General features: G+C 42.2%; 1 protein-coding gene across 1 annotated transcript in view; it reads left to right on the forward strand.

Moving 5' to 3' along the window:
- The window catches only part of cacna1ab (calcium channel, voltage-dependent, P/Q type, alpha 1A subunit, b), a 289,319-nt gene that overhangs the window by 11,735 nt on the left and 249,843 nt on the right, over positions 1-27,741 (forward strand). The window contains exon 2 of the mRNA XM_049571566.1: positions 16,121-16,513. Coding sequence (XP_049427523.1) covers positions 16,125-16,513 — 389 coding nt within the window. The 5' untranslated portion in view covers positions 16,121-16,124. The remainder of the gene's footprint in view (positions 1-16,120; positions 16,514-27,741) is intronic.

Here is a 27,741-nt window from a genome sequence, read left to right on the forward strand (position 1 = left end):
CATCCGTCTGAGGCTGTGGATCAATGCCAGGTTTTACCACTTTATCACTATTCCCTCTAACTTGTAGCTGTTTTTTCGTTATCTTTTGAATCTAATATGAATTATGGAACCGTTTTTGTCAACGTTTGTTTCCCCCGTTTTGTACAATAAATCATTGTTTAAAGTTTCAACAAATTTCTTTTGGAGTGCGTGACACAAGTGTGTTTTGAAAACGGCCGCGGACTGTCACCTGCTCAACGCATCAGTACCTTCGGATGCCATGACAATAATAGATTATAGATTAATAGATTATAATAATAATAATAATAATAATGTCAAAATATCATTTACAGACCGATATAACAGACGATCACCGCTGCCCGTCCCGCAGGTCCATTTGCAGGTCCCGCGGGTTACGGGTCGACCCGCGCATCACTACTCAGCTCAGTCTATAAGGCTGTACACAACAGTAAGGCTATAGACATTATATTCTATTCAGGCCAGCAGAACCAGCAGCGCACCAGCTCTACAGTGCACGGCACTGCTTATTAACCATTTTATTGCAGCACAGAGTGTCTGCCAGCAACCAATTACTTGCAGAGGCTTCCTACAACTTGTTTCAACGGTTCTGATTTAATCAGAAGACAGATTAAACAGGATGACTAGCCAATGTGAAAATCAAAAGAAAGCATAGAATAATGTACTGAAGGACACTGTTGTGCCATCACATTTTTTTGTGGTTTGAGAGCAAAGATCCGGTCGCTGCTGTGCAAAACTCCACAATACAATTAGGTCCGAAAAAACCCCGGAGTCCGCCTCCACCACTTCAAAATGAAGCCGCATTCTGACCAGGGCAACCTGGGGGGAGATTAGAGTGTGGCCGCTATGGTTTTTCCCCCACCAGGATGGCGTTGCCACACTCCGTTTTCTTCCATTTTTTCCCCGTTAAAGGGTAAACTGTGATTTGTGATATCGTGCTTTGTAAATAAAACTGAAAATGAATTGGTAATCCCTGAAATGAGCTGCGCCGCTAGCCAGCTCCGACCCGGCCCAGATGGTACAGAGTGCAGAGTGGCCAAGGATAACGTTAGCTAACCGGTGGGCCCTGCGTTTTCGCATGTTAATGTGGCTAGCTGGCTGTATGTCACCAAAGCAGAAATGCAGTGCTAAAGTTCACTAAGTCAGCTGAGAGCCAGAGGAAAAGGAAAGGCCTCTTGCATTTCACATCATTTTGTGTTTATTTCTTAAAAATGAACTTGTTAGTTGCCAGGTAACAGGTGTCAGGCTTTCAAAAGCAAAGTTAACTGACATTGACATCCCTCGTACACTGTGCTATTCCTTACTGAAGTACACAACTGGCACATTAATTATTCCACTGTATTTGCTATGTATTTAATGTTGTTGTGTCTCTGTACACTTACTGTCCCACGACTGGTTGAGTTTTTGTATCTGTTTACATTTGGCTGTCTGTGATCCGTGTAGGTCTTCCCACTCTGTGTGTCACGTATATCAAACGTGGGTGTCGTGGGTGTGCCGGGCTTGGTGGAGTAAACAACATCCTGTGTTCTGGCTTTTAGGCAGTAGTCGGGATGAAAGCAGGAGTGAGTCAGTGTATCGTGGCACCCCTGGGTGAAACCTAAAGTAAATACTTCCACTGTGAGACACTGGCTGGGTTCAGCAGAGCACTGATGTGGACAGCAGTTGTATGCCTGTGTTTGTGTTTTGAAGCAAAGGGGCATCTTACCACTTCATCCATTTTGTCTGCCTCTGTCGTGGCTGAGCGTCTGTGTGTCCATCACTAACTCAGATTTATAAGCTCCAGTAATACTGCTGTCTCCTCTGCCGCCCCATAATTTTGGCTACCTCTCTCAGAATAATGGGTCTCAGCATGTTGCCAGCTGATTTTATTCATGTCCAGAGCTAGTGTGGTGACTCACTAAGACAGTTTACAATTTAATTACGTTTTCCCCAAGCCAAATCACTTGATCTCCATTTGTTAATTGGAAACAGCTCTTTTTTTTCGTTTTTTTTTTTTTTTTTTTTGGCAGCACAGCGGTGGGGTGATCTTCTTACAACCTGTCATGACGTATTTGGTCTAAAAGTGGGGACACCATGGTGTTCGGCGTCTGAATTAAACCTATGCTGTTGAAACATCTTTGCTGGGAGGTTCCCTCTTAACAACTACAATGATGTACTGCACATTATCTTTGTTTTTTGTAGCCTCAGTGTTCATGGCAGGCAGTTGGTTGGTAATCCCAATGGTCTTAAACCTCCACCTACCTGGTAGTGTGAGCAGGTTAAAGGGTAAGTTCTGTGTTTTTAAACCTGGACCCCACTTTCCCATATTTTTGTGTCTAAGCGACTATTGGGAACAACATTTTTTAAAATCTGTCCAATATTAAGCAAGTCTGCTGCAGACAACAGTGGTGCAATGTAACCATTCGCATGCTTGCACCATCGATTCAAGCCTCACAAAAAGTGTTTGTTTTTGTCACTTACAGGCTCAAATTATTATTCTAAGTGTCTGACAACATTAGGGAAATGATCCTTACAGAGATTTTTTTTTGTTAAAGAGTAGATCCTTTTTGTTTAACCAGAAACAGCCCCTGAATTGCTTTAGCTAATCTAACCAGAGTCCATTTAGATAAAGAGCAATTTTATCATTGTGAAACTCACTTAAGTCAAAGCTGACAGAAAAAAAATAAACCTCACAAAAATCATCTTAGTTTGTCTTTCCACTGTTCCAGCAATCACCAACTTGGTGATGATTTGATACATCTTAATTTTACCCAGTTTGATGTAAAAATCAACACATTCTAACTCTGACCTCAGCACTTATCGACGTACGACATGAGAGGTACCCTGGGTGCGTCGGTTGTTGACGTTCTGGGATGCCGTGTCAAGTTATGCCTGTTACATGCATTGACGCATGTTTTCACAGGAAATTTACCGTTTACATACAGTCTCCTTTAAAATAAACGCAATACGTCAGTACAACAACGCAAATTGATGTTTTTCCTCCAATAACTGATGCACGTGGTTAGGTTAAGGAGAAAAGAACAGGGTTTGGCTTTCTAATCTTACGGGACACGAACACTGCTCTCCCAGTTGAAAGTCAGTGTTTGTTGGACCCATCCACCACCCGTCCACCCTACTCAGACTTTCCCCGCCTTAACTTTAATTCTTGTCCTGCCATGTTTCCCCCCTGACGCTGCCGAGCAGCATTAAACTATAACGGGGACTGGCCACCTATCATGCTGACATTAAAGGACAGTTTTTTACGTCAGTGTCTGACACTGCAAGTCACTGCCTGACGCTGCAAGTCACTGCCTAAGTGTAGGATTTCGACAACTTTGGAGTGAGATGGGGTTGTAAAAAATTGCTAGCTCTAATCATGCTAAAATTAATGTTTTTGTAAATGGAGTCTAGTGGAATTAGCAATTGATTGATTTCAGGGCCCTTCCTGGTTGAACAAAAAGGATTTCCTCTTAACAGAAAGGGCTATCACTGTAGGTATGCTTTCCATAGTCTTGTCAGACACTTAGAATAATAATCTGAGTCTGTTAGTGGCAAAAACAAGCACTTTTACTGGACCTAAATTGAAGATGCACAGATGCCCTGAGTGGTTGCATTGGAGCCTGTCTCGCTCAATACTGGACCAGTTGAAAAAACTGTTGTTCCCATTCGTCACTTAGACACAAAAACATGGGACAGAGGGTCCACCGGTTGGAAAATACTGAACTTAGCCTTTAAAGCAAGTCGAGATAACACAAACACATAAACACACACTTTAAATGAGCACTGCTTTTTTTCACAGTTCAGTGGTCCAAAAAAAAGCCCTCTCACAGTTCATTTAGCGCCGTACATTTACTCCTCAATGCTCCCACCTGGGACGTTTCCGCAGACCTGAGATGTACATTTCATTGCACAAATGACACAACCTACCCACCTGCTGAGGCTCACACACAGATGTGCTGTGTAATATTTATGCAGTATCAGGTGGCAATGTCGGGGGTTCGTGTATACTGCATGTCATGTGGTAGGTTACAGGAAATCAGTGGAATTTTAAAGCTGAAATGTTCTGCCACACTCTGAAGCAGCAAGAGGTAATTCAAACTATACCAAAGATGGCAAGCATCCAGAGTCCTGCTTGTGATGTCATTTCACCTTGGTGAGGTGAATGAAAATGTCATCAACCAACAATTTACAACACCATTCCAGAGAGCAGTAGCATACTGTATATTTTCACAGGTTTCAACAGACTTTTACACAAATTCATAATCCAATATAACATCATTGGTTGTTGGGTAAAGAGGCTGGTGAGACTAACATCACCTTGGACTAATCAAAAGAAGCACATTTTGCAAGTCAGAATCATATTTACCATAATTATGTGTTGGTGTTTGCTTTTAAAGATTTGGTATATCCTCAGATAACCAAGTATCTGTGTCACATGTGAGTAGGGGAAAAAATTGGACACTTTTTTGGTGCTGTTTGAGCCTCAGCTGATGTGAGAAGAGAAACACTGTGGCTTGTTAGCATTCACCTGCTCCTTGATGGATGCAGCACTCACAGAGCTGTGACCTGAGAGGTCAGAGCGTTTGGGGGAGTTGACAGGCAGAAAGAGGTCAGCGGCAGTCAGACAGTCAGAACATCAGGAGACCAGGAGCTGTGTTTGGCTGCTAAACAGACGGCTGGATCACTTTTATTCCTGATGAATGAGCGACTGACCAAATGGCTGCAGAAAACCGTTGTATCTTTAAATGAGGATTTGTCATAACGTATAGTACATTTTTCTGCCTCAACTTTAAAGCCTTATTTTTCACTGTGAGCATTTTGCTACCTCTTAGTTATTTAGTTTAGAATTTGACTTGAGACTCTGAGAAATTAACGAATCCATCTGCTCTGACATAATTTTTAGCCAATGGACAAGGAACAACACAAAATGACTGAACTGAAAATGACTGACAAAACTATTATTCATGAACTCTGTCCAGTTTCAGTACAGGTCAGCACATAGACATCATCTACCACACAATAAAAACTCCTATAACAGCTTGAGTTTCATGTTTTACCTGTGAAAATATTGTGCATATCCTTGTGCATCGAGCATCTCTCCTGATTGGCTGCTGACAATGCTGTCAGCTGCTACCAAAAGCCCCTTTTACCCTGCCAGATTTTCAGCGAATGTTGGGCCATTTTGCCGGCAAGCTGTGAGCGTTTAGACACACAGAGGCGGATTGGCGAGTTGATCCGAGGTGCCCAATTTTCCGCCTCGTAGGGTAGACATATTGGTGGAACCCTTTTAGTTTAAACAGACCAAGGCGGCCTTCTACAATGGGAGGGGCTGTTGATGACTTGTGGGAGGAGCTGTTGATGACGCCGCACGTGCGAGCCACTGGCGGTGGATAAACAGGAAACAGCTGATAGCAGGAATTAGCGAGCAGCTAGTAGCAAGAGGGAAACACAAACCTGACAGACACTGTAAAGATGAGCAACTGGGGAGACAAGAAATTGTGCGCCCTCCTTGTCCTCACAAACGAAAAGGCCATTAACCGTCAGATGACGGGAACGGCGAAGGACGGGCCGACTTACGAGAGAATCGCCGAAGGACTGACCAGCCGCGGCTTCCCTCCCACGTCACTGTTTACGTCACACACTGAGCTACACGTTTTGTTTCTTGCTCACGCCCCCCATTGCCCCAAAAAAGGCGCATTCTGTATGAACAAAAGTAGGCAGGCGGCATTTTGCTGCACTCCCCGATTTTGTTTTTATACTGCCAATGCTGAAAAAAGACTGACTGGGCTTTCCGGCAAATCTGCACAACTCCTGTTTAAAAATATATATTTGTAGTCAATCACACAGGACATAAAGGAGGATGTACCAGCATCTGGTACAAAAGTAGTTTAGCTTATGGTGCATACATGTAGTGCCCTCTGTCTCCATCACCCCTTTCTATTTCAATAACGGTTAGTTCTGTAGCTTGGTAATTTTGTGCTGCTCTCTGCTCAAAGATAAAGCTAAAAAAAAGTTATATCACAGGGTACTATCATTGTTATAACATGACCGCTTACCAAACAACAGTGAAGCTGTATTTCTTTTTTGCAGTTCTATGCCTGCAGGTAAGAGGCTGGTTGGTTAAGGGATATTTCACCAAAGCTTGTGACCTGCAAAAAAAAGAGCTTGTCCAATACCTCTTGGAGTTACATATCTTTTGTCATGTGTCACTGACTTGGCTATTTACCTGTGTTTTAAATACTTTCTCAAAAGTAACAGGCATTTTTTGTGTGAGGAAAAATCAGTCGACAGGAGCACAATTGTAATCGTAGCTAACATGTAAGTGGCTAACATAAATAAATAAATATTTATGTAATTATATTTATGTAATTTATGTAATAATAAATTCTGACATAAATGACAGAAAAGTCAGGTGGTCTCAGTGGTGTTTCTGCTAGTAATGATGATCGTTCTTAGAAAAAGCTGAGATCATGTTCATGCCATCTTCCAACATGCAACCCTTGGGTTCGTTTTGGCCAGTGATGAGCCTCTGTGGCTCAACTGTCCCACACCATTGGCATTCATCTGTCTTCATTGTTGGCTGTGTGGATGATTCAGCATGTTCAATGTGCTTTGGAGGCTCTTGCACAGTAATTAACAAGAATTTGGACTATATCTCATCAGAACTGAAGATTACTATCCAGTGTTGTAATATTTACATTATCTGACAGAAGCAGAAATTAAGCTATATGAAACAACTAGTTTGTGTTTAATTTCCTGTATGTGAAAGGATTTTATTTTATTATTTATTGTATTTGTTGTGAAAGTGCCACCAAAATGAGTATTTTAAGCCAAAAACATGATCTTTTCTTATGATCAAGAATTATGTTTGTGCAATTTGTTCTCATTCCCAAGTTGTCAAATACCTAATGCTTTGTCACGGGCCTTGGAGTCTCATAGTGATGCACAAGGCGCTCTTTGTGTAACACGTGGTTAATGTTGAAAAGGGTCATGGTTAGGTTCAGGCAACCTTGCTTTGTTAGGTTTAGAAAAAATATGTTTATGTTAAAATAAAGCCCTATTCGGACGGGATTAGCTTAACGTGGAGATGTGGGGTAAAGTATTTGTTACCAGAGTTTTTAGTCCCGTCCAAATGTGCCGAGTCTGTAATCATTACGGATAATGTCAGTAACAATTACGGCGACTTTTACCTTCTGTAAAACAGTCCGGAGAAAATACCTCGGGTAATATTAATCCCGTGCGAACGCCATCCTCTGTAAAAATGTATGTAAATATTTTGTCATGTGTAGTTTTTTCGATGATGGAGGCACTTGAAGAAGCACTCGGTGTTGTCGTGATAGTGGACATTCTTCTAATGATGGCATAGCCCTACGTGGGAGACCAATCAAAAAGGTTGAGAAGAAAGCACTTTTCAGAGCCACGAGACTTCTGGTTGTGTTAGGTAGGCCTAATATAAATCCATATTGCTAATCGCTGTGTACGCACAATCCTGATCATGGGCAATATTTCATATTGGGTTGATCATTAATTACTATTATCCTTCAGCTGATGCTTACAGGAAGCAACGTAGCACGCACATGCCGACTGGGAGGTGACGCCAGGGTGCAGAGTTACCACTCCCATCTCTGGTAGAATTACGGAGATTTCTTGTCCCGTGCCACATCCCTATTTAAAACTAATCCCGTCCTAGTAGTAGGTAATAACGTGATGTAATGTGTCACATGAGTGGCGTCAGTGCTTGATGACTGTGTATAACTTATGTTTGGTTTAAACAATATTGACTTTGTGTTTTGTTGGACCCATCCACCTTCCCTTCCCTCCCTGCTCTTAGTAGCAGTTATTGCCACCCATGGGTTTACATGGGAGTTAGCTCAAAGCCAGGTGCCTCTCATAAAGACATTAAAGGGTGCCGTTGGTGTTACTTATCACACACTGAGCAACGTGACAAAGTGTCTGTGTTTGTTTACCTGGGGATTTCTTTTTGTAATTGGCTGGTATCTGCTTTAACATAGTGTGCACTGTTATGTCTTAAATATACAGTCATGCACTTTCATGCAGATGTTTAGTAAAACATCCTCTCTTGACCTGACCCATGCAAAATAACTTCACGAGTCAGCGCTTCCTCTGTTGAATTCCTGGACCCCACTGTATTAATGAAAAGGTGTTTTTCACAGTAAATTTAGAGGAATTATGGTTCAAGTAGCAGCTCAGGACTGCTTCAAGGGTAGGAAAAGGTTTTACTCATCCACTTTCCCCCTGGCCAGATTTTCCCGGCGCTGCCCAGGGATTCAGTTCACTGACCTTCCAATCAAAATCCTGCTTCTGTGACTTTGAGGCATTGCTCCCTGTTTCTCTTCTTTGTTCCTCTTAAATGCACCACGCCAGTGCTCCTTTTTTTACTGCTCTGCTTCTCTGAAACAGCCGTCTATCTGTAAGTAGCACACAGTTCTGATCATACGTGTTTTACTACCTTCACGTTAAAGGGAGAGGGCAAAGTTATCGGAAACACCACAGAAAAAAATACTTTGAGTTAAATCACAATTACAAATTCAGGGTGAGTCATGTTTAATTAAGTGAGCGGAGTCTGGCTTGTCATCTCTGCTGTTGTTTTTATTGGTGTCACGCTGGAAACTAAAGGCTCTGACATCAGTGATGTAGCAGGACTCAGCAGGGTGTATTAATTTATTCAGGTAGTGTGTGATAACAGTTCTGTGCCTTACTGCCAAGTGAGCAGTTTCACAACAGGTATCTGTGGAATCTATCTATCTGTCTATCTATCTATCTATCTATCTATCTATCTATCTATCTATCTATCTATCTATCTATCTAATATGTATGTTGTTTGCAACTACTGTCTGGACAAAATCAGATTTAGCATTGTGGAACCTACGTGCAACTTGGATTTAAATGCTGATACATGAATCCAGCGTCACTGACTGAGCCATCAGTGGCATAGATGATAGAAAGAAGCAGTGACTCAAAAGCCCAAATTTCTAAACTAAATGGCACCCCTTCACATGGCAACAAAATGCTGCAATGTACCCTCATAAAACACTGCGAGTGTTATTAATTTGTGCCCTACAAATGACATAATGTATTTAAGGTCAAGTTAAATACTTGAGGTTTAGGAAAATGAACATGCTGACAATGAACCTTTAAAATTACTCAAAGTTCACTCAAGTTCACCCAGAGAGATTCATTTATTGTGACTCATCCACCAACTCAACTTACCTCCTTAACAGATTGCTTCCTTCCTTACCCCTCCAGTGCATTGGTCACCTGAACGCAGCCTTCCCAGTTATGTGGATTAGCACAGATTACTGGCTCATTATTACACGGGATATGTACGAATTATGGTGCATTTTTTTCGTAGAAAAACATAGGAACAGTACATGATAATAGCCGGTAGGCTCAGATGCTAGCAAAACCTCGGACCACTGCAGACAGCAAAGACAAACAAAACCAGTTGTTTTTTAGTAACCTGTCGCTGTGTTTCCCTCGGGAATAGTGCCATAAAAAGCACTGTTCTTTTACTGAGACATCACTGCATTTCCTGCCGGGATAGTGCCACCAGAAGCAGGTATTTAAATCCAAAACATGATTAATTCCCTAACCATTACCATGTAGTTCTTGTGTCTAAACCTAACCAAATGTTAACCAATACACTGTTGAAACGTAAAGTTTAAGAGTATCCGCTGCACAATAATGTATCCGTAGTTTGCAGAAACATATAACGCCAGTGGGTTGCATGGAGAGTTTTGACTCCTGCCATCACGGAGGAGAGCACTTTCCCTCAGAGGGCCACATCAAACAGATATCTGAGATCATTTGTTCCCTCGGCAAGCTGTAGGCAGAGCTGCTGTTGCACACACACTTTAACAAAGACGGATGGACTCCTGGTGCTTCTGTAGCTCAGTCCAATTTCATTTTGATGACATCCACTGTATGATGTTTATCTGTTGTATGATATGTATTGGTCAGTCGTTGATGACTGAAAAAAAAGAGATGAGGTTGGCTTGAGGCTTGAGGTGTTCAGGGCACTCTGGGAAATCGCCAGGCGCTTAGTAGACTCACAAGTCAGTCTGTAGACGCTTTGCTTAACTAAAGACTGATGTCTTTCTCCTTGATTTTGTGTTTAGATGGGCGGATACAATTTCAGAGTTTACAAAAACTCCCTATGTTGCAGAACCAATAGTAAATCTGCAGGGCGGTCCTTCGGTGGCTCGCTGAACTCTTGTGCTCGTAAACATAGTCCGACTGCGTTAAAAGTTTTAAACAAAGTCGCTGTAAGTCCTTCATTTCCACAACCTTGTGGACTGAGCACACGTTTGATAAAATAGAGTTAAATCTCTTGGCATCCATTTTCAAGCTCTCTGTGTGTATGTGTCCTTGCAGACGAGAAAAGGGGGAACGCACATTTCCAGGAGGGCGTGTCCTTTTAAAAAAAATGAAGGAGGCGTTGCTTTGTTGCCGGCCGTTTTCTCCGGTGTGTTAAACACACTTTAGAAAGGAGTGTCCCCAGACTATCAGAAGGCGGAGATCTCTGATTGAGCATCATAGTTTAACGTTTAGAGCCACTGACCAAGCGTCGGTATTTGACAAGTTGGAAGTGAGAAGTGAGGCCAGATTCAAGATCACTCAGTGGGGAGAAAAAGTAGATCTGCCTCCAGCCCCCTGTTGAGTTTCTACTTTTTTAACTATTATGTGGGAAACCCATGTTAAACTCAATATTTGTATTTCTATAGGCATTTTTATAAACTTTAAAATGTGCCTGAGGGGGTCTCTAAATAGTTGGTGTCTCCAGTTGTAGATGCATGGCTGTGAGTCAGGGCTTCGCTTCTCTTCCTTCACCGACACTCTGAGCTGTAGAGCTACAGTATGTAGAGTTGCACTACTGCTAGAAGAGAAGCCTTCCTGTCTCTCTGCTGTCAATCCACAGGGGACAAAAAAGAAAGACACAATGACTGAAAGCGAGAAAGAATTTTGCTTCTTCTGCATGGCTCTGCTCTGTCTTTCTCTCTCAGCAATTAGTCATTCCTCCACTCATCTGTCATGTCCCCTAATCTCTCCCACTCCTTCTCCCTCATGCTGCCGGCTTTTGCTGCCTCTGTACCTTTTATTAAAGTGCTCCCTCCATCATGGCAGCATGCCTCTGGGGTAAATGCTGCTTGCATGTTTTTTGTTTTCCCCAATGTCTCACTTTTTTCTGTCCTCCATTACTGTCTTCCTCTTACCCTCCTCCTTCCTCATCATCTGTCCATCAACCTCACTGCCCCCCCGTAACCTCGCCGCCTATTTTGCAAGTCCTCTGTCGTCTGTGTTAGTTCTGTAGTTTGCCCTTGTTTTGTGCCTGGTCCTGAGTTTATGTGTTCTCTGCTGCTACCACTAATACAACTAGACCTGTGTTATTCAAGCCCTGCGGCACACACACACACACACACACCCTCAATCACCCACCAAAGTCCTTACCATAGCAGTATGTCTCATCATTGTACCCGCAGTGTGTGAGCGTAAATCTGCGTGTGTGCGCCTGTCTCTGTGAATTAGTTTTCACTTTACACCATGTCAGGGAGAAATAATGTGTAATGCACGATCAGCAGATAACTGGTGAGGAAAAAATGCTGTTTACTATACATTTGCGCGCGCGCACACACACACACACACACACACACACACGCACACACATGCACACATAAACATGAACACACCCCTCACAAACCAAGTGAGTATTTTCTTGCAGCTGTAAAAAATTAAAGTGCCAAGTTAGTGTCATTACTCTTTACTGGTGTTTAATTAAGAGTGTTTCCCCTTTATCTTCCCGTCCACCTCTCTTTTCTTTCCCCTGTTTCTCTCCACGCCTCTCATTGTTGTTTGCCCTCTGTACTTTTATTGAATGTCTGGTTTATTAATGCGCCCCCTCTCTGAGGTGGATTCATATTCTTCACCTTTTCTCACACTTCTTTTGTGTTTCTTTATCACTGAGGGCAAGAACCATTAGTTTACTTTTTCAGACAATACCCTCTAGTTTGTTTATTTCTAAAGTAAAAAGTTGAGGGAGAGCAAAGTGCAGAGCTGCCCCTAACCCAAAAAATATTTTTGTAAGGAAAACTGCAACTGAATTGACATACTGCTGTCTAACTCTTCAAGGGTGTCCAAGTCCTGCGACATTTTTCCTGCCATGGCAAGTTCATTAATTGAAACAACTCAAGAAATGGGAGATGGAGGGACTGAAATAGAAGGATAAATGTATAACTGGAACAAACACACAGCAACTCATGTTTATCGGAGGGCCTGTTTAAGCCAGAGGTACCATTGCGTTAGAGGCCATGCTAATAAAATGATTTGTCCTTAAAGGGACAGTTCACCCCATAATCAAAAATTCATATTTTTCCTCTCACCTGTAGTGCTACTTATCAGTCTAGATTGTTTTGGTGTGAATTGCTGAGTTTTGGAGATATCGGCTGTAGAGATGTCTGTCTTTTCTCCAGTATGATGGTGCCAGATGGCACTCAGCTTGTGGTGCTCAGCGTCCTAAATAAATACATTTGAAAAACTCAGCAGCAGTGTCTCATTCCAGAAATCATGACTTGGTTACTCAAGATAATCCACAAATCTTGTTATGAGCAGTTTTCATGTAGGAACTTTTTTTTTACTACTGACCTACACCCGCCAGTCATATCACCACACAGAAGAAGGTATGTATCTATTCCTAGCTCACCTAGCACCACTCTGCTAGCTAATGAGCTCAGCTGGGGAGGATGCCAATAATGTCACGAGCATCATATTGTGCTCAAACCAAACATGATGCAAATTTGATTGCTAGAATATTTTGTGTTGGCTTACTTCATACATGTGCATAACTCGCATCATATGTACGTGAAATTGCTGAAACAATATATGAACTTCCACCAGTACTTCCTCTGTGTCATACGTCCCTGGAGAATCTCGATGCTGATTGGCTGTCACGGCCTGTATCGGTCACTGAAGTTCATATTTTTCATTTCTTGCAAATAAGCGTCTGATGTGAACCTGTGCTACTCACTTTATTCGTGTTGCTTAATTAGCATATTACATGCATCACAGGATTTCACGTCTAATCGCGTCTTTACATTGACTTTACATGAACACATGTGAACACAACATAAGACTTTGCTCACACTATGAGCGACACAGAAACATACTACAAGTCATTTTCAATGGAAGCCAGTGACATGTAGCTACAGACTGATGCCTGACACGTGTCGCTCCTTATGGGCATGACATGCTACAAATCTAAGTTGAGCTGCCCTGAACTTTTTTTAGTGCTCCAATGATGTGGTGATGTGTCAACCAATTGTATGTTTTTGTTTGTAGCAGTGGTACTATGTTATTTAGGTTAGTAAGCTAACACCATGTTAGCTTCATGTGCATTGTTGTGCACACAGGCTGCAGTGGGTGGTAAAATGTGTCGTTAAAATGTGGCTCAGGCATTGATCAAAAGTACAAATATTTTTTTGATCAAACACAAACTTTACATGACGTTCAGTGGAGATGCTCTGGGGCAAGAAGCAAGCCTGTGACGACTTAATTGTGTTAGCGAGCACTTGAACAGCACTTTAAACACAACACTTAATCGACATGGCGATAACATAGTGGGTAAAGCTGTTGCCTTGTTGCTTGTAGCGTGAACACAGCATAAGCCTCTCGTCCATGAGTAAATGCAAAATTCCCTCTGTTACGGTAGGCAGTTGTTGTTTGGTAGAAGGAAAACAAATAAATAGTTAATAGATAAGTAGCACTACAGGTAAGAGGAAGAATATGAATTGGGGGTGAAATGTCCCTTTAAGTACGGTACAAACCAAAAATAAATGCAGCTTAGATGTCAGAGTGACAGTGCAACACAATCTCACGCCGACCTCGTCACATATAGACGTTTAGTCATGGACTTTTCATGTTTAGATATGATGTGCAAGGTACCCTGGGTAGAGCTTAGATCGGGCCCAAAACATCCAGCCTGACCCCACCTGAGCGCATGCATGTTCTGTCCGAGCCCGGCCCAGCCCGTCCCTTTAACTGTAATAATGAGCCCGAGTCTGCTTTAAAGGATACGAACCTGGACATTGAAGGCTGACTCTCGTCTTTCTTTCCATGGCAAGCCTTCGTCATGTGCCTCTTAAGTGTCGAGGTCCCCGGTTCTGCAAAAGCCGAGATTAACTTCAGTTTCAATGTTTAATGTACACTGCCACCTTTGACGAAGATCTGTAATTGCACTTCTGCAGTGGCACTGAATGTTTGCATTAGATGAAAATTGCGTGACAAACTCTTACAGGGCATGGCCAAAATTTGTGCGGCCCTGTACTTCTTTTAAATATGTGACAGCACCATTAATTCCTCATTCTTATGTTCCCTTGATGATTGTCCTACTCTTGTTTAGAAATGCCTTATCTTACAGTACATGTTCAGTAAATAGCATAAAATGGTGTTAAAGAACAAGCTGCCTCTGAAGATATTCCCTAATTCAAAGACTGCTGAAGTCGTGAAACAGCTAAAGCTTTGTAGTGGGTGGTTTTAGTGGCTTATGGGACAGTATCTGTTATGTTGTTTTTCATTTTAGTGCTAACGCCAACTCTGAAAGTTTTTAGTGTTTATAAAGTGTGTATCTTTAGAAGCAGCTTGTCCTCTTACTGAATAAGTATCATCACAGAGTGAAATTTGTTATTGATGGTATTATTCTTTTTATGATGAGTGAACGCTGGATTAGAGTGTTTCTGTTATTTTCTCCCTTGTTCACCTGAATCTCTTTTTCACGAAAAAATCAATTTTTCACAACTTTCTTTCCCCCCATGTTTACTCTCTAAATCTCACACCCTATTGCTCCTCTTCTGTTCCCCTTCTCTCCAGAGCCTTTGCTCCACCTCAGTCCTTCTCCAGCCCTCGCTCCCTCCACATCCATTCCTTCCATCCACCCTTTCTTCAGTTTTCCACTCTTTGAAGTGACTGCCCCTCTCTACTTTCAGGATTGTGTTTGCAGTCTCCCTCTGATGTTAACATCAACATATTTGGTGCAACCTGCTACAGAGCTGCAGCAGATTATTCAACCTATTGATTTTTATAAAGGACCATTGATGTTTATTTCATTTTTCCATACAGTCCAACAACAATCCAATAATAAAGCCAATCACTTGATTATTATGAGTATAACTGGAGGACTGCGGCTGCGGTTTGCTCCACATAGGCCACAGTTTACTCCATAAAACCAAATATCATTTACAGATTGTTAAAGGAAATGTATCTGTTTTGTGTCTGTGAGCAGCATTCTCATTTAAGGCTGCATCATGCAGTTCTGTGATCTTCCAGGACTATCAAATCTGACCTTATACTCGAAACCAGCTAGGTTGTATGACGTGTTGTCCGTCCATGACTAAAGGGGAGAGTGTTCTGAATGGCCACACTCAAAGCCGGGGTGAAAAGCCTGCTGTCATAGCCTCATCCTGGCTGCAACCCTCCACCTCCCTAATCTCTCCTCAAGAAGTCTGTTGTTTGCATCTTTGTTATCTCCACACATGAATCGTGCAATGGGCATAACAGCACCCAGTTGGGACAGTCTCTCCTTGAAGGCATTCGTGCTGTTGCGCTAGATTATGTGCATGATAAGTGACAGTGATAATGATAAGTTGCATTCTTCCTACGTTGACACTTTCAAACCAGTGGGCCAGTGAGTGAAGGGTCTGTCAAATTGTCTGTTTCAGAAAGTTACAATAGTTGTTGGACGGAAAGGAAAATTGACCATCACAAGTTCCCAGAGCCGAAGATGTCAAATGCTTATATTTGTTTGAGGAACACTGGAATATCCTACAAATACTGGTTATTTGTTACATTAAAACAGTTTAGGAAAAAAAGCAAAGAGAGAAAGGAAAGGGAATGAAAGCAAAGTGACGTAAAAAAAAAAAAAAAAAAAAAATCAAAAGGTGCGTGAGAGAGACATGGATCAAGAGAGGAAGAGTGGGGGCCCAGAATTTGGTGCTACATCTCTGCTCATTGAAGTTATTCTGGTTAAGAATCTTACCCAAACAGCTGAAATGGAAAAGAGTTTAAGTCATGCTCATATGTTCTTTCCCTCTCATCTCTCCATCTCCTCCTCCAGCTCCATGCTGTCCCCCCTCTATCCGGACCATGGCGGCTCGGTGGTGTGGCCCCAGAGTTCGTCCTGCTCCTCCTCCTCTCAGGGCCTCCACCGGCCGCTGCGCTGCCACCCTCCCCCAATCAGCGGGAGCAGCGTGGGCCCCAACCCCACCTACTATCATGCTGTCTATGACGTCCGGGTGGAGCAGTACAGAGAAGTGCCCTTTATCGGCGGAGGCGGTGGCTATGGGGTTCGCTCCGGCCGGGGCTCCATGTCCCTGGTTACCAGCAGCACCGACCCCACAGTCCCGCTGATCCGCAGGAGGGGAGGAGTGGTGGACCATCGTGATGTCATCCTGGCCCACCAGGCACACAAGCTGCACAACACACCACAGGCCAGGAGGAAACAGTGGGAGTAAGTACACCTCACTTTCTACAGCTGACATAGAGTTAGAAAGGGGAGGAGCATAGTTTTTTGCGGGATGGGAGACTGCTGCATGATTTGGTAATGCCACAGGTTTACCTTAAGGGCGTTGATCACAGTATTTAAATTTCTCTGATTTTTTTTTTTCCCTTTTCTGTCAGTTTGATCTGAAAAATGTCTTTGAACACTACTTTACCTATCAGCTGTTGTTGGCTGTTTCAATGGTCAAAAATATCATCAAACCATCTTCAACCCAGTTTAATATTAAGCCAAACACTGGACCAGACCAGTATACCAAATTTTACCAATTGATCTAGTCGTACTTCAGCTGTTCCCTAGGAGAACATAATGACACCATGTCCCAGCAACAAATGAGCGTCTGGCTATGACATTGCATAACATAACATCGGAGCTCTCTGTCCACATTGAATCAATTAGACATGCACTTCTGTTGCATTATGTAAACAAACCACGTAAAAATGAGTTGTGCACTCGAGATCAGACCGGAGATGGGTGAGTACTTGCTATCGTCCGAAGTTTACATTTTAAAACAGAGCACACACCTTTTATATTGTGATATTTACTGGAAAAGACATACAACATAACCAACAGCAACTAGCCTAGCTTGTCATTAGCGATGGGCATTTAACCTTAGCAGAAACTTTGAGCTCCCTGGCGAACTCCCTCCAGCTAGCCGCGACTTTATTTCAGTTTTTGTGGTGAAATAAGAAAATATCGTTTAGATAATTCCTCATTTCAGCCTCATGAAGCAGCCGTTCCTTGTCCATTGCAGCGCTTTTAATGCAAGCAACAGGTATAAATAAAAACAGGGCATTCGACAAAAGTTCATTTCTAAAGTGGACACCTCTTTCATCGGCTTCAGATTCAAAATGTTGCCATATTGGTGCAGTTTTAGTTTTCTTGAGAGACTAACTGCTGTGATGGCATCTGCACAGGTTGCTGATGGAGGATACTTTTTAATTTGCCAGATCGTGCCATAATGACAAATGCTAGTTCAGTCCGTTTGCATTAAATCAAACTAGTTTAAGCTCCTCATCAGGAAATCAGGCAATACTCTGTCGTTGTAACTGGCAGCACAGTCCCACCAGCCTGGAAATCCAGACCCAAATCTAGAAAGATTTAGGGTCTGGCTATGAGTAATACAAGTGGCCCAACTCGAGGGGCGGCACCAAGCATGCATTTGTAAATATCACTGCATGCAACTGGATAACACTACGACCAATCAGAACAATACACAGGGAGACGTATCCAGAGCTTAGCTACCAGCGGAGCTAACTGGTAGATTAGACTCTTGCCGTATCCGGTTGGCAAAACAGCAAAAACGTCTTTCTTGCAAAGGAAAGACTCGAGCGCCGTCTTCTGTTCCTCTTTTAGAGGAAAAGCCAAGTCTAACTCGTTCACTGTAGCGGCCAAAGCCGTTTCAAACTGGTGTTCATCTGTAGCCATCTTACAATGTTTACTGACTGATTCCGGAGTTCGTCGTCGCAGCGCTGTCATCGTCTGTTTAGCTCGCCTCTGGCCCGCCTATATCAGATACACCGATGTGATTGGTGCAGCTCGGCTCCAACGGCATGGGTAGTGAGCATCATTACTGATTGCCAGAGTGACTCACTGAGCAAATTCAAATGTGCTCTTGCGAGATCTCTGGATTTCCAGGGTACAGTCCCACACCATAGCAGCCAAATTTATCTGACATTGAAACAGAGTCAAAATGTAAACTGACTTCTAATTTTAAGTTTTGTGATGGTATGTTTCTTACCGAGATGCTTCTTGGGAGTCGTAGTTGACTTCTCCACTAATGTTCACACAGGCTTGTACCTTTGAGTTTCTATCAAAGACACAGCTATTTAAGGCATCATCTGCATTCATGTTAATTGGGAGTTTCATGTCCATCCAAACTTTAGGTGTCCTGTAATTGCCAGTCTACTGACATTGCCTAGAAAATGTTTAAGTTAAAGAGTTTACTTCTGAAACCTTGGACACCCACAGTAACTCACTAGTACTTTGGGATGAGAGCGAAGTTGGTAAAAGGTATGTAGGGGAGAACTTGGCCACGTAGCCAAGTTGTTTGGTAAAAAGTGCCGTGAAAACCAAAACAATTAACTTAAAGAGGCTGAAAGGCTCAGAGCTGCACAATCAGGTGATGATTCTCAGTGGAATAGTAACTTTAAGTGTGCCCTGTCATGTCGCATGTATTCATTTCATTAAATGAAAATATAAATGTATATTGATCAGCTTTAAACTGCAGTTGAGGTATAAACATTTTCTGGAGCTGCTGAACTAACACTGATGGTAATTGCAATGTGGTATCAGATAATCTTGCTTGTGTCAGAACATCAAGGAGTGCTTTACCTCCACCGTAGGGATTATGTCCATCCCTCTGGCCTCTCACCCTCCCTCCTCTTGTTTCCCATAGAGACTTTATTCATTATCCTGCACAACTCGTATCTCATATGTGCAAAACTCCTTCAGCTTATCTGTTACCGTCCAAACATAAGGCTCTGTACAGGTTACCTAGAGACAGGGGAAGAGCCATAAAACATAATTACTATTGTTCAACACTAATTGCAGAAACCATATCTGGGATCTAGCAGTCCTAACAAGGTCCCAGTTCATCTTGGCCATAATTAAAAATACAGAGTGTAGACAGTCTTCATGGAAAAAGACTTTAACTTGAGAGGAAGGAAGGAGGGTCATGTCAGGCTGTATGTCAGATAGAAGCATTTGAGGCTGTCTGGCATCCAGTGCTTTGATATGTGAGTTTGCATGTCATTACGTAGCGGATATGTTGAGATTTTATGCCTTAACAATACCATTGTTAGCATGTGGTTAGGTTTGGCACAAAATCCATTTGGTTATGGTTAGGAAAAGGAAAATGAACCACAGTTGTATAGCTTTTCAAGTCTTCCAACCACTCAAAGCACTTTTTACACTACGTCACTTTTACCCATACAAACATACACTGGAAGCTACCATAGATGGTGCTACCTGCTACTCAGCTAAGTCTAAGTCTACCATTCACATGCAATCATACAGCCATTGGGAGCAATTTGGGGTTCATTATCTAGCCCAAGGATACTTTGACATGCGGACTGGTGAAGCTGGGAATTGAACCGCCGATCTTCCGATTAGTGGATAGCCCTTTTTAGATGGGAATTGTGCAAATTTGCAGGAAAGCCCAATCAGTCTTTTTTCAGCATTGGCAGTATAAAAACAAAATCGGGGAAGGCGGAAAATTGCCGCCTACCTACTTTTGTTTATATAGAATGCACATTTTTCGGGGCAATGGGGGGCGTGAGCAAGTAACAAAACGTGTAGCTCAGCGTGTGGCGATAGTCATGCGGAGATTCTCTCGTAAAGAAGCCCGTTCTTCACCATCCCCGTCATCTGATGGTTAATGTTTGCAAGTGCAAGGAGGCTGCACTATTCCTTGTCTCCCCAGTTGCTCATCTTTACAGTGTCTGTCAGGTTTGCGTTTCCCTCTTGCTACTAGCTGTTCTCTAATTCCTGCTGTCAGCTGTTTCCTGTTTATCCACCGTCAGTGGCTCGCACGTGTGGCGCCATCCCTCCTCCCACAAGTCATCAACAGCCCCTCCCGTTGCGGAAGGCTGCCTCAGTCTGTTTAAACTAAAAGGGTTCCGCCAATATGTCTACCCTACGAGGCGGGAAATTGGGCACCTCGGATCAACTTGCCAATCCGCCTCTGTGTGTATAAATGCTTGCAGCGGACCGGCAAAACGGCCCAACATTAGCAGAAAATCTGGCAGTGTAAAAGAGGCTTATGACTCTGCCTCTGAGCCACAGTCGCCCCACAATCATGATTTGACTCAAAATACCTGGTTTTGTGGGCACGGTATCAGCAGGAAAACCAGTAATATCTATCGCTACAAAACACATGGAAACACGACTCACTAAAACACAACTGGTTTTGTTGTTTGTTGTCTTGAACAGAGGTCTGCAGCTTGTCAGGCATGTGGCGCAGGTGGCCTAGACCTCCACCATCCCCTCCACCTCCTGATGACAGAATTAGCTTATATTTTACATCACCTGAGAAACCTGCAAATGCAACATATTTGTGCTTTGCAGAACATACAATGCCAACATTTTCTTATGGCAGTTGGGCTGGAAAATGCAGTTGCATCAATCAAACTTTGTAATATGCTTAGGGTCACATCCTACTTGACATTTTACACTGAACAAAGACAAACGGTCACAATTTGAAACTACCCATGCTGAAAACTGCTAACTGTAGTTTTATTTATAGTTTATAAGGATTTATAGTTTTTGTAAGGATCAAGTGAACAGAAGGAGAGTCAGCACCATCCATTTTGTGTGGTAAACATAACAAAGAGAAGAACAGATTGGAGCAACACTTAAATAATTTTTTAACAGAAGGCCTATTCATTATGTGTTCTTTGGTTGATCATATCTATTTCAATCCAAGCATGGAGAACAGCTAAATGTTTGCAGACGCATCAGATGGTAATGTGGCTTTAGAATTGGAAGCTATAAGATTCACTGCAGGATCAATACATCGCTTCCAAATAGTGTTAGAGCTTTTAGTGCAAACGTGATTCGAACAACTAAGAAAATCAATATCTTTGTGTCTCCATTGATTGTATGTCTCTAAAAGACAGCCGAGGAAGAGAATGTTTTCTTTAACAACACAAGCTGTATTTTGATGATTACATAGAGACTGTTGCCAGCCAGGCGAGAAAAGTCTTAAAACAGCATTTAATAACATACTTTTGCCCGTCTCAGCAATGCCATGCAGATTGCACATGCACATTCACATTAAATCAGGTGTTGCAGCGATTAGCTGCAGGGTTGTGCAGCGGTGTGGGAGTGTCTCTTAAATGGCCCATTTGTGGGGGAGTGGAGGGTGGAGACCAATTATAGAAAGACAATCTCCCTATCACAGTGACTATTTGTCCTCAGTAAGTTTGTTTATGTTGGCTAAAAAATCTGTAGTCTCCTTTTCAGTTATCAGTACTGTAGTATCTTTACTGCAACAAAAGACACCTAATGGCTGACGGCGACCCAGATTAAAATGTCCAAAAACACATAATTGAAACCACAAAATATCTCCATACTGCTCGTCTGTCGTGATCCAAGTGTCCTGAAGCCCCGACATAAAAAGTTGTTTGGAAAAATGTCATTTGAACTCTGTTTTTAGCCTCACTGTCGCCTGTAGCTCTGACTGCCTCTCTGTGGACCGTGCTCACATGTGTTCGCTTGCGTGTGAGACTAGCGAAAGCACGTGAACACACATGAAGGCGGTGCCCATGTCTCACGGTCTCACACAAGCGCACACAGGTCAGCGCAGTGTACACAGAGGCAGTTAGAGCTACAGGCTACAACGACAACTTTTTATGTCGGGGCTTCAGGACACTTGGATCACTACGGACGAGCAGTGTGGAGATATTTTGTGGTTTCAATTCTGTGTTCTTGGACGTTTTAATCTGGGTCGCCATCAGCCATTAGGTGTGCAGTTGTGCTGCTACCCACTTCCCCCTCGGATCTCCGTAAGTGTTGTGAGGACTCTAAAACTTTACCAGAGCCTCCCGCAGCATATGGGTGAGTAGATAATGGCTGAATTTTCATTTTTGGGTGCACTATCCCTTTAATACCACTATCATATGAATTTGCATCCCATGATGTCAGATATTCATCATCTGTGCACCACCAAAGAAAACTGCCATATATATATTTTTAGAATTGAAATACAGTGGGGGAAATAGGTATTCAATATGTCAACTTTTTGATGCCTTTGCGCTCGGAATAGTTGTAGCCAGAGGCACTTTTTTTGGTTGTCCGTCTGTACATACGTATGTCCCATTCTCTTAAACGCAAATCTCAAGAATGCCTTGAGGGAAGTCCTTCAAATTTGTTACAAGATGGCTCAAGATCAAACTAATTAGAGTTTGGTGGTCAAAGGTCAGTGTGACCTCACAAAACATTCCTTTGGCTATAACTCAAGAATTCTTACACTGACAAAACTTCACACAAATACCCTAATAGAATGAAATGATGAAGTGATGACATTTTATTCAAAAGTTCAAAGGTCAACTTCACTGTGACATCATAATATTCTGCATAAAACACTTTTCTTGCCATTACTCAATGTAAGCTTGGGGGCCCACCTTAAAATTGTGCTGATTGTACAGATCTTCTGTGCTGCTGGGGGAAGAGGTATGTGAAGCATCCATGTTTTTACAGACATGGATATAAACTGTAAGGGAAACTTGACTGGTGTGCAGAGGCATACAGCCACACGAGTAATTCCAGTTTTCATTGAACATATTCCCAATGCAGCTATTCTCATGAAATGTACATCAGACACTGATATAAACGCAAGATAAAGAAACTGTAACATCTCAAAAAATGTTACGTGCTATAAAGTGGAATATCACAGAGAAAAAGTAGTGAACACACAAACTGAGATGTATTTAATAATTGGTGAAAAAGCTTCTGTTTGCAGTGCCAGCTTTTAAGATGCTTCCTATATGAAGAAATCGATCTTCAAAGTGTTCAGGTGGGATTTTGTTCTGTTCATCCACACGGACAGTCTTTAAATCTGGAAGATTGTGGTGGGCCCACTGGTGAATCTTGATCTACAGTTCCTTCTACAAATGTTCTATTAGGTTCTAGTCTGGTGATCGACTGCACCTTTGCTTTCTTCCTCTGGAGCCAATACACAGTCTCCTTTGCAGTTTATTAGGGGCCAGGCAGCCTAAGCCGCCAGGACCCTATTGTTTTGCTGCCTGTTCTTCTTCCTCTTCTTCTTCTTCTTCTTCTTCTTCTTCTTCTTCTTCCGAGGAAATCATACTTCCTATGCATGAAAAATCACCAAACTTTGCACAAAGGTCCAGTCCCATGCCAGATTGCCTCAGCTGCAAAAACAGGCCAATAGTCCTGATGGTGGCGCTATAGCAAGCGTCTAAAGTTCAAAATTTTGAAAATTCACAACAAATCAACGGCATGTGCTACAGCTTTGCAGCTTTCACCAAACTGTAGCCCCAATACTGAAGAAACTTTTGTACATTTAAACCTATTAAAGTTCATCACTCTGTTTTTTTCAAAAACTGTAACACTTCTTAAACCTATATCCTCCACAATTTTTGCTCAATTGACACCAAACTTGCTACAGAGCATCTTCAGACTGTCCTACACAAACAATCCACACAGATTTTTGATTTATTGAAAATTGAGCCTACAGTGCATCAAAATGTTTGACTGTAAACGGTACTGTAAACATATACATGCAAATTCTTGCTAAATACATTTTCAATGTTCATTAAAAAAATGACAAAGTTTTGGAGTCATGGTAGATGATGTTTGGAAAATATCAGAATTTTATCTCAAAAACTGAATTTTTGACAGCATTTTGAATTTTGCTCTAATGTGAACAATTGGAGTCAATGCAAAAATGGCATTTTTAAACATCAGTTTTTCACTTATGGAGCAAATCAATCATTGTTACAAACAAATTACCAACATCTCCATGCTGTCTAGATACAATATGTGTATTTTTGCATTTTTGTCTTAATAACTGAATTTTTGACAGCCATTTGAAATCTGCCTTTACACACTAACAGCTGCTGTCTTGCACACAGGTGACTGGCTTAGTCAATTTGCGAAGCTACATGTGACATTTCTGTTTGCTAATTAGCTCAGTGAGATGTAGGATGGTTCTTGGTGTTGAAGATTGTGAGTTCAAGCCTCAGCTTGTGCAACATTTCCATATGAGAAATCTATCCAACCTTTTCATAAAGGTCCAGTCCCATGCCAGATGTCCTCAACTGGAAACACGAGCCAATAGTCCTGATGGTGGCGCTACAGCAAGCCTCTAAATTTCAAAACTTTGAAAATTCATAACAAATCAACCATATGTGCTACAGCTTTGAAACTTTCTCTTTGAAATGTGCTTTTCCATGGCATGGATGGCTACTGTCTGGCACCCTGATGCTTGGCTTAGTCAATTTGTGAAGCCACACATGAACTGTCACTTGCCAATTAGCTCAGTGAGATAGAAGATGGACGTCAGTCTCAGAAGTTGTGAGTTCGAGCCTCAGCTAAGGCAGAATGGACATTCTAATGTGAAAGTCCTATGTTCAGGCATCATGCTATGTGGATTAGAGACTACTAAGGTTAAAATAATTATGATCCAGGCAGTTTCACGGAGAGACAAATACTCTTTATCAACACGTTTCCCTTATCCCTTGTCTCTTTTCCCTGTTTATTTGGCTTAGCTATCAGTCAATATGCAGAGTCTATCCAATAGCTACTTTTACATTTTAAAAAATGTTTTCATCTTTGTCACCATGGATAATGTTTAGCTTTAAGCTAGATCAGGCCAGTTTGTTCATAATTGCTAGCAGTTAATGTTATTCTTACTTTCTTGTTCTTGAGTTTTTTCTTTCCTTTGTATATTATGAGTCTGATCACTTCAGCCATTCAGCCACAATTTGAAGGGCATGCCATATTTATATGATGTAACTTCTATGTTGTGATATGCTTTGTTTTAGTGTGTGTGTCGCTCAGAATTGCCTAATTTTGCCTAAAATCCCCCGATCATTGCTGTGCAGCAGCTATAATTTTTGATTGTTGTCCTGCTGGAAGGTCCACCTGCATCTCATCCTCACCATCCTAAAGGATGGCAAAATATTCTATTAACCTTATAACCTATAAAGTATGGCTGCCCCTTGAAAGTCAAAGATTTGAATCATCAGTCAAAGACCCCTGAGTGGACTGAGATGTGGGCTGAGCAGCCTTATTTTTTTGTCCGTCAGTGTGAGCCAGGGTTAGTCTGAGGGAGACGTAGACAGCTGCCCAGAGGAAGAAAGGCTTTGCCCTGTGAGGCTCTGAGATAACCTTATCTTCTGCCTTCTGCTTAGAAGTGGTGAATTTACAGCTCACAGCTACTTAATACAATACAGTCTCTGGCTTTTGTTTATCTAGTGTCGGCAAAAAATGTTGTTGCACGTGTCCGAACCATTGTTAGAGTGGTGAGAATGCATTAGCTGAAAGGACTTGGCTTGTTAACTATATTACATGAATGCCACTGCCACCCTGAACGTCCCATCAAACCCTGTTCAAACTCTATATGTGAAATAGAAGTATTGAATAGCAAAATATTTGTATTTAACAGCCAAATCTGATCATGATTCTGAGTCGGGCACAGCCCTAGAAAGAAGCTCTGTGTGCAGTATCTCTCAACAGTGAGTCACAGAAGACCGAGAGTCTGCGGGGTTTTCTTGCAATCACACTCTACAGCCACTGATTTGATTGACTAACACACCTTCAAACAGAGAAGAGGAAGTAATCAGTGAGCTGAAAGAGAGTTTGGCTGCAGACTATTCACTCAAGATGCCACATAAGAACAGTCGCTCTGAATGTCACCTGAGCTGACTCTCCTACCAGCCACTGACAAAACCTGGCTTTTCCCGTCAAAAGGTGCCAAGTCCTTGAGTCCTGAGCCTTGTTACAGAGGCAGCGGGTGGTGACAGAGAGAGACTTCATATTGCCTTGTTTATTTTTGACAGACAAACAAGCAGAAAGACGGGCAGGCAGACAGCTGCTGACCCAGTTGCAGATCAGACCAGGTGTGTCAGCGAAGCCTTGAGGGGGCTAAGCTGATTTTTATTAGACATGACAGGTTAAAACCCCACTTACCCTGTCATGCAGTAGATCCATGGATGGAAAGATTGCTGATGGGTTAGGTGGATTTTATTACCCTCTGGTCCTGTGTGTCTGTCTGCCTCTTCCCCTTTCTGTCACTGCCTCTCTTTTAATGCCCCCCTCAGACTCTCAGGTAGTCCAACCCGACTATTTGATCACACCCAAATGACATTTACTGCAACAGGACCAACAGGTGCAGCAGCTCATCCGCCTGTATTCCTGTACCCCCCCCCCCCCCAATTGTGATTGAAAGCATGTTTGCTGCTTCTGCATCATCACCTGTCTCTGCTGTCTCGCCGCCTCTGGCACCAGTTCAGTTCAATGAGTATATTATTGGCAGAACACAGAGATTCCCTGTGTTGCCAAAAAAGTGATAAAAATTGATCAAATAACAAAAGCACATATTAGTTAATTAAGATGAGATGAAATGGGATAAGATGGATCCCAAGGAGGGAAATTAGTATTTTACCAGCACAAGAAACAGAAAATAAAACATTGCACTAGGTAAGCAAACTAAATAAAGATTATAAATGTATGATATGTAATATAACTAACATGAGATAATGGCAGTAAATGTAACATGACCACCCAGACTCACTCCGTAGTCGTCGAAAACTGGTGCTTGGTCAGTGACTTCTGGTGTTTGTCACAGATGAAAAATATTTGTCCTTTCACGTCGTTATGAAACGCCATAAACAATAATAGTGCCTCATGGTGTCAGGTGGAAACGCAGCAGGACAACAACCAAAGTTACAGCAGCAAAAGTCCAAGTAGTGCAGGTGGGATGGGTAGTGGATGAATCCTACAACCACTGACTTTCACCTGGGTGGCTGGTGTTTGCTCCCCATGTGACTGTAAAGCCAAACCCTGTTCTTGTTACCTAAACATAACCACGTGTTTTTGTTGCTTAAACCAAACTATGTGCGTGAATTGGCCAAATTTAACCATGTGCGTGTGTTGCTGAAGGAAAAAACATTAGTTTGCAGTGTTGTATCGACGTAGTGTGTTTATTTTGAAAGAAACTCTATATAATGGTAGTCATTTTTGAAAACAGACAATGCATGTAACAGGCTGAAGTTGACACGGCATCCCAGAATGTCAACAGCTAACGTACTCAGGGTACCAGTCTGTTGCCAGATGTCCATATGTGACGGGATCGGAGTGAGAGTGTGTTGTACCAACAGTAAAGCATGAAATAATAATTGCATGTGTTATTATGGTGACTGTGGTGTCTGCAGTGATGTGAGCCTTTATGATTCTGTGCTGGTAGTTTAGTGCAAAGTGTGCAGAAATACAGCACCTGGTTTTATCGCCATCAGTACAAAATCCATCTGAAAATAAAGTGGAAATAGAAAGTGGCCTCAGTGCTCTATTCACAATTCATGTTGTTTTGCAGTGTACCCTGTGGACAGTTACAGTTTTGAAGAAGTGTGTGCAAGTCAGGGTGAAAGGCTCTGCCTCATAAAGCAGAAAGACTGGAGACTGGGGAGACCATTGGATTAAGGATGTGTTTGGAG

This window comes from Epinephelus fuscoguttatus, linkage group LG3 (genome assembly GCF_011397635.1).
Source record: "Epinephelus fuscoguttatus linkage group LG3, E.fuscoguttatus.final_Chr_v1".
Lineage (NCBI taxonomy): Eukaryota > Metazoa > Chordata > Actinopteri > Perciformes > Serranidae > Epinephelus > Epinephelus fuscoguttatus.